The sequence below is a fragment of the Poecilia reticulata genome, chromosome 2, assembly GCF_904066995.2.
Source record: "Poecilia reticulata chromosome 2, P_reticulata-male-v2, whole genome shotgun sequence".
Lineage (NCBI taxonomy): Eukaryota > Metazoa > Chordata > Actinopteri > Cyprinodontiformes > Poeciliidae > Poecilia > Poecilia reticulata.
Window position 1 is genome coordinate 39,141,364 of NC_088831.1, and position 17,611 is coordinate 39,158,974.

Consider the following 17,611-nt stretch of genomic DNA (forward strand, 5'->3'; position numbering starts at 1 on the left):
TTCCTCATATCACTTTTACTATATAGTTGCATTTGTGTTTCTGATAGTTGCTCTGAACATTTTGCAGAATCTAATTTTGCTTTCTTTTTGACATTGAAGTTCAGTTCAAATTGTGAGACATATTAGAACTCTTTTGGGTCCCACTTTTTCCCCCTGTGTGCATTAAATTCATTTACAAAATCAACGTTTTATTATCCCCTTTGAGGTCCAATTAATAGTTCATTGCTTTCCCGTATGGATCCCATAGAAAGATGTTGTTGTCTGGTTTCTCTTTACTCGTGGATTTTCTGTCCTGATACACTTATTGCATTATATGTATCAAATATTTTAAAGCTAATCATTGTTGAAGTAAATCTCCCTGGACTGAAGGAGGGCCAACCCAGATAGAACCCTTGCACTTAAACTGATTAGCAGCTGCTGATATGAACAAGCCTGAGGTTTCCAATGTTTCTCCAGGTATTTGTTGGAGGCACTTTTATTGTTGCTTTCTCATGCCATGCTGTCATTAGCTATAGTCTGAGTCTTTGGTTTACTCCACTTTCTCATGCTTGTTTTTCCTGGTGTTGATGGTCCCATTCCAACATCATTTCAGTAGTGTAGTAAGGGTAAGTTAGGGTGGAGGGTCTGTGCCAGTAGCGGGCAATTACCCAACTCCAACTTTCACTGCTGGTTCCATTCAACCAATTCCAGATGCACCATTTGGTTTACGTGTTTTTTAATATGCCATGTTCAATAGTACACAGTGTGACTGCGGCTCTAAGCTTCAGGAATGGCCCTAACCTCAATCAGTTGGTTATTTTTAAGACCTGAGAACTAACCAGTTTAAAGAAACTCCATCAGTTCTGCCAAGGACAACATCTAAAGGGTGGTGTTATGTATTTTCCAGGCACATTGTGTCATTTCTAACACAATCAAGTAACTATGTTACCTTCAATTGTTATAAAATGCTTTATCAAAAATGACCGAAGAGAAATTTGACTTCGCAAGTTGATTCCTTAAAATTGGCCTTCTGTCTCTTTAAGAAGCTCCTGCTCTTTCTGACACGCCGCCTCCAGCATGTCATAACAACACTGCTCCTCTGTTGTGCCACTTACATCCGTTCTTAGGAGCATTGGACTGAGGAGTAGTTTGTGCCAGCTGCTGCTGCCACTAGTCTGAAGGAGTTTTATGGAAATATGTTGGCCTTTGTGAGAGCAAGTCACCTCAAATGGCAACCATGGGAAACTCAAGGATTTCTCAAACATGCATGAATCAAAGCTACACTCCAGCTATGTTTTTTGTGAGCGAATAACATTATAAAATGATATCAAATGCAAAAATGCCAATTTTACAAATTACTGCCTGTTTAACATGCAGTCTGTGGTTGAGGTGCAACTCTCTTATGGACATTTAACTAAATTATAGTGGAGATATATGTATACATGTGAGCATGTGTAAGAATGTGTGTAATTTTGCTCCCATGAAAGTTGGATAAAAAAGCTGTTATCTCAGAGTTAGTGGTATTAGATCAAACAGAGTTTCAGCTTTGCCCGCAACTCTGTTTGATGACCCTGAACACAACAAATAATTAAGAAAAAAGGGACTTCAGAATCTTGTCAAAGCGAAGCGTGTATACAGCACTTAGGGGCCCGTCACGCTCACTGATACTCCACACTTCACTTGAAAGTTGAGAGCCTGTAAAGGACAGCAACAAGGATAGACTTCCACATGAACATGCAAGTGCACAATGGCTCAATACAGTATGTAAGTGTGTGAGCGTGTGTACATGTGCTGAGGAAATGTTTCTTTGTGCACCAAGGGAAATCAGAAAGCACCCAGCAGCTCTAAACTCCTCAGAGTGAGACCTCATAATTACACTTTTACACATCGACACACAAACCGACACACACTCTCACATTTGTAATTACAGCCTGTACCACAATCCCATTAATTCTTGTATGGCCTTTAGGCGATTTTCCATCATTTAGGTGGTCACGGTTTCCGGTATGAAGGCCTTTGTAGGGACATGAGGTCACAGGGGGCGATTTTGCAGTATTCAGCCACTGGGTCATGGGTTCAGTACCCAGCTGGCCCAGTGGCTCCATTCCAGTCAGAGACTCCCTTCATCCATGTCTTGCTTTCACATCCCCCCCCCCAATGTGTCCCATTGTGTAAGTGATGGAGAGCAGGAGAAAAATAATAACTCTGGAACACAGAGACACACATATACACCTAAAAACAAAACACCTATAAATGTGTAACCAAGCAAGTAATTAAATACCCTTTGGCTCAGTTAAATAAAGCTCACCTTCCTCTGTAATAACCACATTAAGTTGAATCATCAGCTCAATTGAACAGCATCTTTTAAGATCAGTCAAACGACTTGCATGTTTCTTGCATGTTTGTCACGTTACAACCACAAACTTAAAAGGGTTTTGTTTAGATTCTCTCTTGATACACCAACCCAAAACTGAAGTGGAAAAAGCTATCCACAGATTTTAACGTTTTTTGCAAATAAAAGTAAAACTGTGGAATGCGTTTTTTCCTGAATTACTTTGATTCCCCTAAGTGCAACCAGCATTATTACAGCAGTAAAGAGAGTCCACCTGTGTGATGTTTAATTGATAACATGACAGCTATTTTACATCAAACTCACCAATTTGGTGAGCAAACAGAAGAAAGCCATTGTTGAAAGAAAGTCGTTTTCCACAAGGGAACACATAAATATAGCAAATGTAGGAAGAGCGATCCTGGAAAAACGGTCCAATTCCAATCTTTTCATCCCCCACCAAAAAAATCTGATTTCTGCCCCTTTCAGATGAGGAACACATATCCAATAGTCAATGGTCATGTTGCATTTAATTGGACTTTTGTCTCTGATATGAGACATGCATCATAATTCTGCACCAGAAGAAGCCAGATGCAATACATCTGGACATAAACAATGACTGATAAATATAATTATGAACTTATGAAAGTTGTCTGTTCACTGAAGCCCATCACATCACAATCCAACCACTTCTGGCTCTGACTACACATCCAAACATACTTCCCTACAGAAGTTGCAATCAATGTTACGCAAAAAGCCATTGCTATTAGTTGTGCTTTCATTTTATTAGCTTCCTTTGTGTTGCTATGATCTTGTGACAATTCTGTTGGCTGTCATTGCTCCATAAACTTTAAAACTGACCCATAAAGTTCTCCATCTATTATTACTTCCGTGAACAGTTTGGGGTTGTTAGTCATTCACACAGAAGTCTGATTGAGGTCGCATTTAAATATTTGTATAAACTACTACTCAAAAAATTCAGATTTCAGCAAAAAATTCTGAATTAAACATCAAGACCTGCTGTGAGAACGTAGCCATAGATGATTTATCCACATGAGGAAAAGCCTAAATTAAACTGCAAGCCACACTCTTCAGATTTTCACTATTGGAGAGTTGAAAACATGTGTCTGTTAGTTTATCATAAACATTCCCAGTAAAATATGCCAAAGTTTGTGTAACGTGGCAAAATGTGAAATGCTTCAATGGATTTGAATACTTTGCAAAAGCAGTGTAACACTGCAAAGAAGAGGCTTTCTTTTCCGCTTAAATTTACAGTAGTAAATCATCTAAGCATGCAGGGAGATGGAGTTGTCAAACAGACAGACAGAGCGGAGGGCAGGAAAGCAGAAGCCCAGCTGTGTTTTCCAGCGGAGATGGCTGCCAGAGAGAGAGAGAAGGAGAGAGGGGGAAGACTTGACACTTTGTCAGATCGACAGAGATATGAAGTCGAGATGTCAAGAGACAAAAAAGGGTGCTTCTGGTCATGTGCACTTGCATTCAATTTCCTTTTTATCTGTATATGTGCACAGTTTCAGAGGAAATCGTTTTCAGCATGTTTTTCTGTGTGCTGAGACTCCGAGGGCAGCATGTAAGGAAAGGGAAGCCGTCTGTGTGTGAGCAGCGACCATTGTGTCTGGATGTAGCGCGGCAGTGTGTGTTTGTGCACTGAAGGGTGACGGAGGGCGTTTATCTCTGCATTGTGTGTGTGAGGATTTAAAGATGTTTTCCTGCGTGTGTGTGGTTGAGTCAAGAGGACGTGAGAAGAGGCTTCCTCTCCACGTACTTACATCTTTGATTTATCACACACTGCGTGCCCTTAGACTGTGCGCAGGAGTGTGGAAGTAAACCTTTGAGCTCAATCCTCCCTTTGTCAACAGACTCCATTCATTTTATGTATTTACTATACAGAGTGAGTTTAATAAAGGGAAAAGAAACGCTGTAACTCATGTAAAATCATGTTTTCTTTAGCTCTGTAATTTTCTTTTGTTGGGCTCTGATCTCATGGCTCTCACTTTCATATTAACTCATGAGAACTATATTGGTGTTATGCTGCCAAGCTTGAAAAAAAGGGCAAATAATTCTGGTCCCCAAGACAGTGAACTTTCACGAAGGGTCACAGATTTGTCTTTGTTAGCACTCATTGCAGTCCTGAATATTAACGATTTGTGGATTGCTGGTAATATTTTAGGATATGAAAACACAGCAATGTTCTAAAGAACACAGTTACATGCCTAAGGCAAAGTGCAATAAAATGAAAACATCATCATTCAAAATGTAAATACATAAATAGGTGATGTGGTTCAGTAGCCGTATTCAAGCCTCCACAGTCTCCAGATGTTCGCAGCCAACTGTACAAAAGCTAAGATTTCTTGCATGTATGGATGGATGGATGGCATAAATTACCATCCATCCATGGATTTCCATGGATGGAACTTCCATGTCCAGTTAAACCCAAATTAATTTATATTCCTAGCAGTTTCAGATTTTTTTATTTTCATTCAACCGAAAAGTTTCCTCTGACATCAGATGAGATGAGCTCTTCTTAAAAGATAATAAAACAATGTAAATGAGTTATCAGTTAACAATATTATAATCTGAACCAATGCCATGTTATTTGCCATCTATGTTTAGAAAACATCCACAAACATGTAGTAGAAATGTGCAACAGACAGACACTCCCCTTCAGTGGCTTTGATCGAACTAATCAATCCTGGACTCTAAATCTCAGTGGAAATGAAGAAGATTCAGGGGGGAAATAATCTTTCAGCTCGCTTGAAAAAAGTCCCAGGAGATTAAAGTTCTCTCTGCTTTTGGTTGAAATACGACTCAGGCCACTCCCTCATCCCCACCCCTTTCTTAATTAAAACAACTCCTAATTAAGAAGTGCAGTCATAAACTGGAAATGAGACTCCAAGAACTATCACGATAACACAGGATTTTGCTTTACCAGGAGTAACAGCCTTATGTTGATATCAACGTATCTGTTATCTTCTGTCCAAACAGGTTTTCCATGCCAACACAGACGCCACAGACGTGGTTCTTAACCGAATCCCTCAGCCGGTCCTGACACGCTTCGTTCGAATCAGACCTCAGACTTGGAAGAATGGCATCGCACTGCGGTTCGAGCTCTACGGCTGTCAGATTACAGGTAATGCACGACTGCATATCTGTTGTAGTAATTCTGCCATGTCAGTTGAAATGACTCAAATGCTACTCAAATGTCACATTACTGAACCAGTAACAACATGCTGTGCTATGCAGATGCTGTCTGCAACAATGATGGTGTACTTAACTCGAAATTTGAAATTTTCTTCTGCAGGTTTGGAATAGTTTATATGTTTAGATTTCAAATACTTATCTTTAATTTGCCATATCATTGATTGAGTTTTTGCTAAACTCATTGATGGTTTTGGTTTTGAGTTTCTGACTGAGAACAAGCAATGCACTGTGAGATCAAGAAAGCTCCACATCATTGCTTTTTTTGGTCCCTCGACTCTTAAATCAGAGACATAAACTTGACACATTGTATGGTTTAATCATTAAACAAATATAATTATTTTATTTTTTTTATACTTTCAATGGATCATAGGAATGGAACTGCGCTTTTAAATAGACCACTCATTCTAAACTTTTATAGTCTTTGACAGATTTCTATATCAGAAGCCAATATTTCATGATTTTAAGAAAATCCAGATAATAAAATCCAGCTAGATGAGGGTTTTATGTTCAAAACCCTCATCTGGTCTTATAAAAACTAATATGAAAAAAACATAATTTAAAGTCTGGATAAGAAATAAAAATGTGTTATAACTCTCGGGTTATTCTTTGTCCACTAATCACAGACTGTGCTTGCAGCACTGAAAGATGTTCGGCCAATGATTAAAAAAGAGAGACAGTGACACCATGGCAAAAAGTAAGTTACTATGTCAAAAAAGAGCAGCACACAATTGTCCTAATTATTTTCAATACAAAGTCAGTATGTGTACTGATTCATGAGACGCTCATGCTTTACACTGCAAAAACACAAAATCTGGTGTTTTTAGTCTAGGGTTGGACTAAAAACTAGCACACTTGAAATAAAACTATCTTACAAGAAAGACATAGGAGCTTGTGATAAATAAATTATCTCTTAATATTGATGCATGTAAGTTCTAGTTCAACTAGCAGATTAATGTCTTGTTATAAGTGAAAAACCCGCCACTGGAAATAGTTATTTTATATAAAACACTCCTGTACGTCTTGTTAGATTTTTCTGTGAGATTCATGTAAAAACACATGAGTCACAGTTTGGGTGAGAGGGTTTGGTCAGAGCAGAAATACCTTTCCCCGAAAACATTCCCTGGGAAAGAACGAGTAAAAATGGAAGAAATGTCCCTTTCTTCTCATGAGTGTAATCTAATGAAAATTCAGTTCGTACTTTTATCTCTTTTTCTCTTCCACAACACACCCACTCTTGTGCACTCACACTCTTGCCCTCGCTCTTTCATATCCATATCCCCCTTCTCTGACTCCCACTCACGGATCTCTCTCACACACACAAAGAGACACACTTGGTCCTAATAGAATAATACTAGAGTGTCATGTGTGGGTGATAACATCAGAGAGTAACAGGCTCTCAGCTTTCATCTGCAGCCCTGGCAAACAAACACGATTTCAACCAGCATAATCAGCTCAATACTATAAATAGATAAAACTTAATTATACTGTCTGTGTTTGTGTGTGTCGAGAAACTGTGAAAGATAGGATTTTAAGTCATCTGACTGGGTCCATCTGTGTGTGTGTGTGTCTGCTCCGCTGTATCATTATTAAGTTAGGGCCTCTCCCTGGTGCCATTGTTGCGGCCATTGAGGGGGACAGATATGCTTTTATCCAGGAGGGCTATTTCAGCACCCACACAAATCACAATCACACCAAAACAATATGACAGACAAGGATGGTGGAATATATATCTATAAATATGCATCTATCAACCATCCTGCCTGCACTCTTGTCTACTCTCTACTATATTTTAACGTCTCAAATTGCTTTATATATCACCTTACAGATTGCATCATTTTTGAGCTGTGAGATTACATCCAACACACTTTTTTTTTTTTTTAGGTCATTTTCATACACCCATTTTCCATTTCTGTGGCTTTTGGCAGTCAATCGTGGAGCTAAGGAGCTAAGCCCTGCAAAAGTTTCCACACACCTTCAACCTTTTCCGCTTAGTTTTCCATGTAACAGACAAACACAAAGTTGTACAAAATTGTATGAAACAAAAATATATATTGCGTACTCTGTATAATTTATTGCAGCTGTTCTCCGAAAGCCTCACCAAACGACTCAGGTAGGTAGTTGTGAAGTTGTAAAAAAGCAGCCTAACCTAAAGGTGACAGTAGGTTCACCAGGACAGTGACCCTAAACACAGACACTATAGATCAAAGCATATCCGTGTGTTATAATGGCCCAGTTAAAGTCCAAACTTAAATCCAAATGAACATCTGCGGCAGGACTTAATCATTTCTGTTCACAGATGTTCTTCATCCATTGCGACTAAGCCTGGAGTATTTTATAAAGTGAAATGGGCAAACATTCAGGTTCTAGATGTGCACAACTGGCAGAAACATGCCCCTAAAACACTTGCAGATGCAAAAGCACCGTCAGCCAGGTTGGAAATATATTGTCCAAGGGCTGCTGAAAACAAATGCACACCAAATAAAATACGTCAAAGTTTGTTGTTTTAATGTGACAAAATGTGAAAGAAGTTTAAAAGTTATAAATAAGTTTGCAGAGCACTAAATGCAACATCATGACAGCTTCGCCCTAGTTGTGCTTTTGTAATGAGTGACGGGGTTTGATAGTTGGGAGGTACACATCTGCAAAACAGCCTGTTCTGCTGCAGTAAAATGTATTTTTCTCTACTTTTATTACCTAACATATCTGCTAGCAGACATTATGTTCCTGCTCATAGACATGCAGAGAAGCGCGCACTCGAACACACTTCCACTATGTGATAATGCCCTGCACAGGCCTATAAAGACAGAAATAAAGCAGTCAGTCAGTGACATGTCATTAACTTAAATCACACTTTTATGTCTCCTGCTCTGCTTCTCTCTCACCCATCTCTCTTCAATGTCGCCGTGTTTTTTTTCCCCCTTCCTCCTCATTCTGGCTTCCCTCCCTCTGTCCTTCTTTTGCCTTTGCTGACAGCTTCCATTCCCGCTTCTCTCCAGCCCTCTCTCATTTGCTTCTCTCCGTCTCGCCTTCCTTAAATCTTCCTGGTGCCTGCCTCCTTCAGCGGCTCCTTCCTCACCTTAATCCCATTTTATTTCAGCACCGCAGCTCTTTATCAATCGCTTCTTTTCAGTACCGGTTATTATTTCTCTCACCAGGCCTGCGAGGCGCTCGTGTCCAGTCAGGTAGAGCTCCGCTGGCTGTAGCGGTAGCTGGTTATCAGGGAAAAAAGCTCCATGTGTGGGTGAAACATCAGAGCATACGTCTGTTGCCTGTGTGAGACCTTGACTGTTTTCTGCTGTTGTGCTCGTATTGCTTTGTGTAAGCGTGTGAATTTAAGAGCTCTCATGCTGGTGTGTTGCATCTGCCTGTTTTTGCTGGGATGAGAGGAGATGATATTCTTGTCGACTCCCACTGCACTCCTGATTTAAAAAAGGGCCAGCAGCTGAGGCTCAGAAACGGCACATATAAAACTCCACGATAATAAACCTATGGCTAATAAGTTTTGCTGAATGTTGCAGAGCTTCAGGAAGCTCATGGAGCCTGTCGCTGTTTGTTGTCGATGAATTATTTACCATATAGAGGCACTGTCGCAAACGTCACTGCATTAAACATTCATTTCCTCAAAGACTTGAAGAATGTCACCATCAATCACTGTCAACCCCTTTCTTTCTCTTCGTCTCCATCCCTCTCTACCTTTCTATTCACTCACTGGTCTGTCATTTCGTCCCTCTTCTTGACCTTTTGTCCATTTCTTTCTCCGTTGTCCTATATTTTCCTCTTTTAGCTGTTTAAATCTCTCCTTTTTGTGTTGTGAGCCCATATTCTCCTAGTACATCTTCAAACAGAAGTGGTCACATTGTTTGGTTCACTTTGTTTTCCATCATTATTCATCACAGTGCTGTATTTTTGAGGCTTATTAGATTAAAACTCATTTGTCTCTGTAATAAACAGCACCGCTTTGATCTGCAGCGTGCTTTCATTTAGCTTTTTTTTTTTTCCATTTGGGAGAGCTCTGGCTGAATTCCCCATACAGAATCGCTGCTCGGTTAAAGTTATGTGTCAACTTTTCAGCCGCAGGATGAGAAAATAATGAAACAGGGTTAAGGAAAAGCATCAGGAAGAGGCTCTGTTGTGTAACACATCAGCTCATGTCGTAACAAATCATTCCAGGATCAAACAAGACATTTTTTCTCCTACATTAGCCTAACATTGACTCTTAATTACCTCACACCCATAATTATGATTAGGTGGAAGCTCTTTAGAATGTTATTATGAGGACTTTGACTATTAACAGGGTCAGGATCACCTAATATTATACAATCATCACAATATTTTGCACCTCCTGTGTATTTTAACCTTCCCTTTGCTCTGCTGTTCATTGATTTATGCTACACATCTGCACCACTTCTACTGAACTGATGAAACTGCAGCATAATTATTGCATTAAAGACCCAGTTGCAACATTGTTTGATATCACACTGCTCTATTCTGTATTGTCTGTACTGATGAAGTTCCTGATGCTAAAAACTAAAAGTGAAACTGACGCATGACCTTTTTTTTGATTAGTTCAACTGAAAACTATCAACGCATTGAACTTTTCTTAAGGCAGTCAATGGAAAAGAAATGGTGAAAAGCTGTATTTCATCAACAAAATAGATGTTTAACATTTCTATTTGCTCAAAAAAGCAACATTTTATGGCACCAAGATCCAGATGTCAAAATCCACTGTCACTAATCTTAAGTGGAAGGGAACAGTGACAATCTATTAAGTATGATTTACATACGTTTTGAAAGTGCAAAGTTAGGCGGGTTGATTTATTTTACTCTGAGTTTCTTGAGACGACAAAAGGATGCTAACTACCAGCACTGCTACAAATGTTACATTATATTATAGATCACTTATTGATCAAAACCAAAATCACATCTTTTTCTTACCAACAAGTGTACCTCCCATGTGTGCAAATATTCACTATAGTATTCCTGAGAATTACCATAAGCAGGCAAAAGCTTGCAAAGCTGGAGGTATTTTCAAAAATGTTCTCCACTGTCACTGTCTCCTAAAAACAAAATGTTTTGTGTAAAATCAAACCTAGCCAGAACAATCTGGCTACTATTGCTGTCGGTGTCCCAGCCTCTATTCTAAAGCACGTCGTATTACGGAAAAGAAGAGAGAGAAAAAGACTTTAAACAGCTGTCCAGCAGTTTGCCCAGCACATTTCCAAACCTCAGCTGTCAGCAGGTAGATCCTCCAGTCTACGTCTCATGTGTCCTCATCACTACACATCAAATCTCCATGTAAATCTGCATGACAGTCTGACTTAGTGCTTCAGCGAGACTTGTTCTCACTGTCTTGATTTTTTGGATGCAGTGTTGCTATTGTACTCAACTCTGTCATCAGCTGTAGGTAAATTTAAGTTCATGGTCAAGTTTTAGTTTTTCCATTTGTTTTACAAAAATGGGACCTATTGCTTAACATTACAGAATCTTATATTGCAGGTAGACATTAAAAAATGTCATCACCTTCTTAAAACTACTGGTCTAAGACATTTTTTGCCAAAAGATTATTTAGGAAAAAAATTATTTTTGGCAAAAAAAATTACTTGGGTCAATATTTTAGAAAGGTGGTGAAATGCTTTATGTTTGAAAGGCTGCATAGCGATGAGATCTAGACTTTGAAACCATAAAGTCTATCAGCATTTTATTTCCTCTCAGTGCTTAAACTCTGGCCTGTCTTCAGGCTTGACTTTACAACCTAACTAATTGGCGGACCATGTTGTCTATTTAAAGTTTCCATTAGCAACTATTTCTATTGTAAATCACTGCATAGTGAAAAGCAAACAGCTAAAAGTTTACAGTGCATTGAAATGTGACTCCATCTGGGATGTTATCCAATTATTGACAGATTCTTTTATAACTCCTAATTATTCCAGCTATAGCTTCATTACCGGTACCGGTTCATGTGGTCCTCTGGAACAAAATATACTTTTATGACTGTCAAAATGTGGATTTTATACTTAAGATATTCTGTCTCTCTGTTTCCTGTTCAGATGCTCCCTGCTCAGAGCTGCAGGGCTTGCTGTCAGGGCTTCTCCCTGACTCTCAGATCTCGGCATCCTCTATGAGGGACATCCACGGATCAATGGGGGCAGCCCGACTGGTCGCCAGCCGGTCGGGTTGGTTTCCAAACCCGACACAACCCATAGCTGGAGAGGAGTGGCTACAGGTCTGTGACTTTAACTTTGGAGAACAATGCATGTATGCAAGAACGAGGGCTTTCGCTCACTAATTTCTGATTCAGTCAACAGTTTTGCTCCTCAGTTGGTAAGCAGACATGACGCTGCCGAGCTAATTTGTAAAATATCTTTTTAAATAGAATTGTTTTCAGGTTAATTCTCACATGATGTTTAAAATACATTGTTTTAACTTTTAGTTTAGACTTTAAAAATACATTAATAATGCATGAAATAGTCTAATAAGGCGGATAACAAAGTGTTCTGGTGTTATAAACCTTTTCCTGATAGTATCCCCTCACATAAACAGTGTAATGCAATATAATATTTGGCAATATTCAAAGTTTTGGGCACCATTTTGTGTTTTGGTTTTTTCTCTTTCACCTTTGCCATTTCCTAAGAAGTAAAGTGTATCCTGAATTCGTTTCAAATCAAGATGTTTCTTAGATATTTTGTGTGGAAATCACTGTGTCATCCACATACATTTAGATTTAAACATTTGATTAGACAATGACATTAAGTTTTCACAAGAAACAGTACATGTCCCGGATGTATATCACCTAAAAATGAAGTTGTGGCTCTCTTGGTTGTCTTTTTCAGGCTGTTCTGATGTCTATGTGCATTTTTATATGTAAAATACTACACATATGAAAATATGTTAAAACCAAACATTCTGATCATATTTTCATTTGTACTTGCACCTTCTTTAAGTTACTGGTACATTCAGTGGGCACCATCTGTTTTTACTAATATCATAAAAATGATTAATGAGTTGCACTAAATGAACTGATGAGGCATCTTACTATGTTTCTCTGAATTGCAGGTGGATCTAGGTGTGCCCAAGACGGTCCGAGGCATAATAACTCAGGGGGCAAGAGGCCTTGAGGGCAGCACAAGCGCTGACAATAGAGCTTTTGTGAGGAAGTACAAGCTAGCTCACAGCTTGAATGGCAAAGACTGGAGCTACATCATTGACAGCAAAACTGGCTTTGCTAAGGTAAATAAAAATGCACATTATCATGCACAGATGCATGCAAAATTAATGATCTTTCCTCTGCGGTCAGTTTCTCAACATTTACTTTCCCCATCCCTCATAAATATCCCACAGATTCTCCTCTTCTCTTTCCTTTCTGTCCGCTTTCTCATTATTGTTTTTTTTTTGTTCAGTAGGGAAAAAAAACAGTTTTATTCCAGCTTCCCCTCTGAAAATAATTGCATTTAATCACCTCAGCCCTCTTGCTTCTGTCTCTGCCTCTATCCCTTTTTTCCTTCACTCTTTCTGTCTCTCATCCACTTGTTCGCTCATTCCCTATTTGTCTCTCATGGGTGTTAATTAAAAATGTCTTTTCTGCATCACTACTCAACACTGCTGGCAGTCTAACGCACCGTGAGACAGGGCTCTTCATTCTCCTTTCTGAGACTGTCTTAAAACGCTTTAATAGCACTACTGAGTGTCGGGATTTTCTACTGATGTTAAAAATCCTGTTCTCTCTCATCTGCCTGTCGTTTTAAATGAGCATCCTGGGAAAATCATCAGAGGGTTTTTTTTCTCTTAGTTTAGAAATCTTAAAGACAGAATATACAGCTTAATCCATGAAACCAATAGCAGTCTTGTCTAGTCTCGTCTAGCTCTAGGTTTGTAATAAATCCTCTTCTTTTTTCTTTTCTTTTCCTTTGCCAGAGGCTGCTGCCTCAAAGAATATTTGAAAATCAAAAGCAACACACTTGTTATTTTCTATGACACATGTCACACTGAGAAGAGAAACAATGCTGATTAGCTGTGCTGCATGACTTCAGACAGTCTTACTCTTTCTTTGTCAGTGAGACTTAAAAAGGAGATAGTAATTTACTTCTATCCACTTCAGTTTTTTTGTGAGTATTGTCAAAAATTGGCACATCACCAAACACAATCTGATTTGACACTTCTTTGGACAATAATGTTTCTAATCTACTATATAAACTTCATTATTTTCCATCTGCTTAATCAGATTTTTGAAGGGAACAGCCACTACGATACCCCAGAAGTTCGGCGGTTTGACGAGATTGTTGCTCAGCACATCAGAGTTTTTCCGGAGCGATGGTCACCTGCTGGGATCGGCATGAGGGTGGAGGTTCTCGGATGTGACCTGCCGGGTAAGAGTTCACACACAGAGTATGATTTACAGCCCTGAACTGTTTAGGTCAGGCTTCAGTCTTCCGTGGACTGTATCCTGAAACTTCTGTATGAAATGCACCTATACTTACAATACACAGGACCTCAGGGGCTGAAATTTGAAACTCTTAGTTTGGGGTCTGGTTGCAGCCCAGAATTAGCACCTGTCAGTGTCCAGATTTGTAGGAGAAACTTGAAAATAGTGCCAATATCCAAACTTCAGAAATATGAATTTTTAACAAAGTAGCCGCAATTAGATGAGTTATATTTTATTTGACCAGGTTTTTGATTAAATAGCCATTCATCTCTTGATGGATTTGTCAATGAATGAACATAAAATTAAGCAAAATCATTTATATGTGTCTCAAATGTGGGTTAAACACAACCTTTTAACTTTACTAGCATGTTTTTTCTGCCTGAAGAAACAGATTTGGAGTTTCCCCCGTCAGAGTCCGACTTGAATGCAGTAGAGCAGGGGTGCCGAAGTCCAGTCATTTCTCTAAAAAACCAAAATCAAATAAATGGCTCGGTACTAGGCCTCTGCAGCACCGAATGACATGCTGATGAGGGAATTCAGCAATTTTATTCAGATGTGTTGGAGATACGATGCATCTCTACGTTGCAGATTAGTAACTCTAGAAGACTGAGCTTGGGCACCTGAGCAATAGAAAATATGAGGAGGGAATTAATGATCAGAACTGTGACTCACTAAAATCAGAACTTTTCTAACCTCCCAGACTTGGATCTCATCACTAAAGATAAATCAACATGACACCAGTGGGAACATAAAAGCTGGTTAGTGATCCTTAGAGGGGTTTGATTTCTTTAGTGCCAATAAAGATATTTACACTGACTGCAAAATGTACATAACAGATTGTATTCCAAAAAAATTGATTTCATTCAGTATTTCATTAAATTGATCTAAAAGATGGTCAAGATGAATGTGGTGGTTATGTTTCTGGCGTATACAGACTAGCTGTGAAGAGTAATTAGACCCTTTGTAAGTGTTGGAAATACTCCATTTTGTACTTTATGCTGCGTGTGTTTCATCATCTTTAATCTTTATTAAAGTGTAAGATTAGAGAAGCTCCAGTTAAAGAACAGCAGACTGTATGTCAAAACATTTATTTTCATTTTCCATGGTGTGAAGTGTTGCATCTGTTACCTTATGGCACAAAGGATCAGGAATTAGTACAGGTCTCTGTCTCCCATTCTTTTTCTATGTATTTTATGGTTAAAGTTAATAATCTTACTCCATAGGAGGCTTTTCAACATGTCTGGACAGGGATTAAAGCGTCTAGGTCAGAGGACATTTACTCATTGCTGCCAGCTGCGCAATTCATTGTGCTCACAGCCCATTTGGTTGGTAACATGTTCCTATGTGTAGCAATGGATTTGGTGCAGTAAAGTTGCTGAGCTATGGTATTCAGTCCATAATCAGAGCTGTTTGAACAAAAAAAATCAGGATTTTTCTTACTTAGCTTGAAATATTCTTCTACTTTAGGATTAGTGTGGAAGGAGAGGTGATTTAGCACAGTGATGAATGTGCGCCATCAATCTACATGTTACTTTACTGAGCTGTGAAAGTACAATTTATTATAATGCACCATTGCTGTATGGACCACTTTAGCTGTGGCAAGCAATTCTTTTCCCTGCTGTGCAATCATTTTAAGAAATAAAGCAAGCCATTGTACCAATGCTCCTACATTTATGGCCTAACTTGCACAATAACAATGCGCTACATAAATTCTTCAGCAAATGAACCAGAGACAATGGATGGCTTGTCAGTAAATCTGTAACATTTTTTTTTCTCCTTAATGTCCTGCGCCGTTGTATAAAATAGTCAGAGCTTAACTTGCCATCCGTTGCTCCTCTAAAAATGCTGCTGGTGTGGCTCGCCTCTGGTTTTTGTTGCCTCTGATTACACTACTTTAGTCCCGTTGTGGCATGTGACAGGTGAAGACATGAACAGGAAACGACACGTACCTGCTCCCAGTGGACACGATTGGGGCTGTTGGCTACAGCTGACGGATACAGTTGTGTATTTCTGAACTTGTGTGTGCATGCTGGGTGAGAGAAAGTGCCCAAAGGGAGCAATATATCCCAGATGTGTCAGACTCAACCAGTAGGCTGCTTGTGATGGGGACACTGGAAGAACAGGAGAACACTCTGCTTGTTTTATCTTGAGACAATGTGGTTCTGGACACATTTATTGTCTAAAAATCATTTTTAAAAATTCATGATTTATTACAGCACCATGATTTCACTAACAATTTCAGAAGAATCCAACTAGATTAAATGCTTTTTTTTCATGTGTTTTTATCAGCTGTACCAATAAATAGCATCTGATGACAACATTGCCAGTGAGAGAAAAACACCTAAAAATAATAATAAAGGCGTTCACAGATATTTTATTTGCTATCAGTGAGGACATAATTGTAGGTTTCAGTTCAATTAAGAAGATTAGAACGGCTCATTTGTGAGGGGAAATTAAAACCAATCAATTCTGCATTTAACTATCATAGCCATTGCTTTAATTTTTGCCACTAATTTTCCTTCATTTTTAGTGAATAAATCCCCTAATGTGCAAACAGATAAGCTCACATTAAAAAACAATTTTAAAAAATTGTTTTTTAAGATAAACATTATGCCTTTTGTGAAAATGCAAACAGTCAAGCAGCCTCTTTTTGTTCATATGCCTTGTTTACGATTGCATCTGATGCAAATCATAAGCAATCAGCTGCAAAGATCAACATCTTTACTGCTCTATGGCTGCAGCGATTGTCTGCTGGTCTGGCTGTCTGGGTCTGCTTGCCAGATGTTCGCCCTCTGGATGTAATCTGTGCATTAGACATGATAACAGTTCATTCCCACTTCACTCGAACACCATAGCAACTGCTCCTGCTACCATCCTATAAATAAAGCCACACAGCGAGATAAGCGTACTTCTTAACTTTAACTTTCACCATCTGTTTTTGGCGATGGAAAACAACATTACGTATGAAATCACAGTCATTTTCCTGGAGATATAAGTGACAACAGAAGTACCTATTTCCTTCCTGTTTGTGTTTATTTTGTTCTAGAAGAAAAGATGAATTTAGCTGTGCATCTTCCTCAGTCCACTGAGCACAGCTGTTTACACAGAAGAAACGGCTTGCAAAAAAAAAAAAAAGGCAGAGACATTCAACTCTAGTGGGCTTAAGTGGGCTTCTCCTATAAATTCACTCTACACACAGACGGGGCTGCAGATTGGAAGAGATCTGCAGAGCTCAACAAGAGGAGGGCCACAACATTTGATCTCCATGCTATTTGTTTCTCTTGCTCCTTTTGATGCAGCTTAGGTCACACACTCATCAGGTTCATGAAATGTTTTGCTGCTGCAGATATTTCTTTTTATAGGGCGGAATACAACATAAAGCTTGAATGATTTTGAAAAACAAGACGTTTGAACTTAGCCTGAATAATATCTAATTCACATAGCGCCAAAATTCTTCATCAGCTACTTCTGCTTACATATTTAGCACAATTTTTGGGTCAAATGTCCATCAGACATTTAAACCAATGTCTGATGGTTTAAGAGTCTGCCTCAAAGACAGACGCTTAAACCACCAACAAGCTTGTTACATGAACATCTGATCACTGCTCTTGGCAAAAGTGGTAGAGTTCATTTAAATTGGTAGATTTCCTGGCTTTCTAAGCTTA

At 38.9% G+C, this 17,611-nt stretch overlaps 1 protein-coding gene across 3 annotated transcripts in view; it reads left to right on the plus strand.

The window, feature by feature from the left end:
- The window catches only part of LOC103460449 (neuropilin-2-like), a 116,925-nt gene that overhangs the window by 58,840 nt on the left and 40,474 nt on the right, over positions 1 to 17,611 (plus strand). For all 3 annotated transcript variants that reach the window (XM_008402625.3, XM_081604562.1, XM_081604561.1), the window contains exons 8-11: positions 5,312 to 5,456; positions 11,575 to 11,750; positions 12,581 to 12,754; positions 13,746 to 13,890. In XM_008402625.3, coding sequence (XP_008400847.3) covers positions 5,312 to 5,456; positions 11,575 to 11,750; positions 12,581 to 12,754; positions 13,746 to 13,890 — 640 coding nt within the window. The remainder of the gene's footprint in view (positions 1 to 5,311; positions 5,457 to 11,574; positions 11,751 to 12,580; positions 12,755 to 13,745; positions 13,891 to 17,611) is intronic.